The sequence below is a fragment of the Pollicipes pollicipes genome, unplaced genomic scaffold (assembly GCF_011947565.3).
Source record: "Pollicipes pollicipes isolate AB1234 unplaced genomic scaffold, Ppol_2.1 Scaffold_5036;HRSCAF=5949_pilon_pilon_pilon, whole genome shotgun sequence".
Taxonomy (NCBI): Eukaryota; Metazoa; Arthropoda; class Thecostraca; order Pollicipedomorpha; family Pollicipedidae; genus Pollicipes; species Pollicipes pollicipes.
In genome coordinates, this window is record NW_023596605.1 from 27584 (window position 1) to 29832 (window position 2249).

The following is a 2249-nucleotide window of genomic DNA, read 5'->3' on the forward strand; positions in this document are numbered from 1 at the left end:
GGGAGACTGCTTGACACAGAAACAAAGGTCATTGAAGGCAGGCTTAGAGATATGTATTTGGCCATGAGCGAACAGCCTGCCGCCAGACAGGAGCCCAAAAAGGTCGCCGAAAACCCAGGACCGAAGGGTAAAGGCCCGGCTGGGTCAACTGAGGGAGAAGTTGGCAAAAAACAACCAGCTACACCAAGAGCTTGCATCGAATACAACAAGTCTGTGCAAGAATAGTAATTGCCAGTATCTCCACGTCTGCTACGATTTTATCCGCGGCCCGTTGCAAGAGTAAAGGGTGCCCACGCGAGCACAACGTATTCCAGGGCGAGCACAACGTTGGCATTCTGCGTAGGTTTAAGTTGAATGGCACCCGGGATGTGGTGGGAAAGATCCGCAAGGGCTACGAGGCGAAAGAGAAGGCATCCCGACAGCCCGGTGCTCGCGCACAGGCGGATGCCTGTGCCGTCCCCCCGCGGGAAGCCGTCGCCCCCGCTCCCGCCCGCGCCGTCGCCTCCGGCCCGCCCGCCAGCCTTGTCTGCGCTGTCTGCTGCGAGCCCTTCATCAAGGCCACCACGCTGGGCTGTTCGCACACCTTCTGCGAGGAGTGCGTACGGCGGACGTCTCGCCAGACCGACACCTGCCCGCTTTGCCGCGCTCCCATTGCCACCTCGATCCGCTCGCTGGTCATCGACGACGCCGTGGACGAGTGGGTGGACGGGCTGGACGAGGCGTCGCAGCGCGCTGCGCGCCAGCTGGTGGCCGAGCGACGCCGCGCAGGAGCGCAGACCATGCCGACCGCAGCCGGCCGCCCAGCCAACCAGCGCGCGCGCGGCAGGACCGTCACCACCGTGGTCACCTATGAGTGACGCAGCGCCTCGACAAACGCCACGTCACATCACATCAGAAGACCACACGTCCAGCTGGCAAGTTTCACAGCAGGCCGACCACGTGACGAAGCGACGCATCGGCCATCAGCTGCGTGACACATGACGGATTGGCAGCAAACTCGCCTTCATCTGAGCACCGCAGAAACAACTGACAACACCGAAATTTAGCTGTGGATCGCGTGAAAATCTGCTAGACTGGAACTTCAGCTGCAAGCACTTCCCCAAAAGACCGCATGGGAAGGTGGGGCAGTTTTCACGATTTAGCATTGCTATGGTCTACGAAAAGTGTATTATAGTTACAATCCACCGTATAGCCTCAACAAATGCGTAATACCTGGCGCAGCAGCACGTGGTACCCTGGAAGTGAAAAAAGCAAACAAAGATTGGAATTTGGCTTCACTTGACCAGCCTGTTATCATATCATACTTTCATTAAATGTCAATCCGCCTCGCACTTACTTCACGGACTTCAGTTCCAGGAAATGTCACTGTTCCCATTCGCCGTGCTCAGATCTCTCCAGCAACTGGAAAATCATTCCAGACATATGCATGGCAAGCATAAATGACGACTCATGCATACTGATGCACTAGTACATGGTGCCCCTTCGGAATGACATTTACGAATGAGCACTGCATCTATGCGGACTTAATCACCGTCCACGTGATGGTGCCACAAACCGAACTCTGGGGAATGCTGCTTCCGGCAAATGGGTCTTGGTCATTAGAAGCCGAGCCGACTAGCCAACAGCCAAAACACTCCTGTGCATATCCAAACTACAAAAATGGATACACTACGCGTAGTGCACTGATTTCCGCTACTCTATGAGGCCTGCAACCTGCCACCTTGTGAAACACGTGAAATGACACTTTGTGAAACCAGTACATGTGGAACAGACACTTCTAGAACATGGCTGCATGCCAGCAATGCGTTGGAAGAGGTCGACGTGTCAACAGCGACTGTGTGGGACCAAGCCGGACGAATCAACAGCACTGTATGGTGCAGATATGGACGTACCAACGGCGGCGGGTGGCACAGAGCCGGACGTGCCAACAACAACTGTGTGGTGCAGATGGACGTACCAGCGTGACTGTGTGGGTTAGCGCGGAAGTACCAACAGTGACTGTGTGGGACAGAGCCGGACGTGCCAACAGTATTATATGGGACAGAGCGGACGCACAACACTGACTGTGGGACAGAGCCGGACGCACCTACACTGACTGTGTGGGACAGAGCAGACGTGCCAGCAGCGACTGTGGGACATAGGCAGACGTGCCGACCGATGTGTGGGATAGAGCCGGGCGCGCCAACTGACTGTGGGACTGAGCAGACGTGCCAACCAGTGACTGTGTGGGACAAAGCGGGAAGTGCCAG

The 2249-nt window shown here is 56.3% G+C and overlaps 1 protein-coding gene across 1 annotated transcript; it reads left to right on the forward strand.

The window, feature by feature from the left end:
* The first annotated feature begins 366 nt into the window (after positions 1 to 366).
* Positions 367 to 857, forward strand: LOC119101935 (E3 ubiquitin-protein ligase rnf8-A-like). Its single transcript, XM_037225330.1, has 2 exons — positions 367 to 371; positions 521 to 857. The coding sequence occupies exons 1-2, from the start codon at positions 367 to 369 to the stop codon at positions 855 to 857; spliced, it is 342 nt and encodes a 113-aa protein (XP_037081225.1).
* Positions 858 to 2249: the final 1392 nt, after the last annotated feature.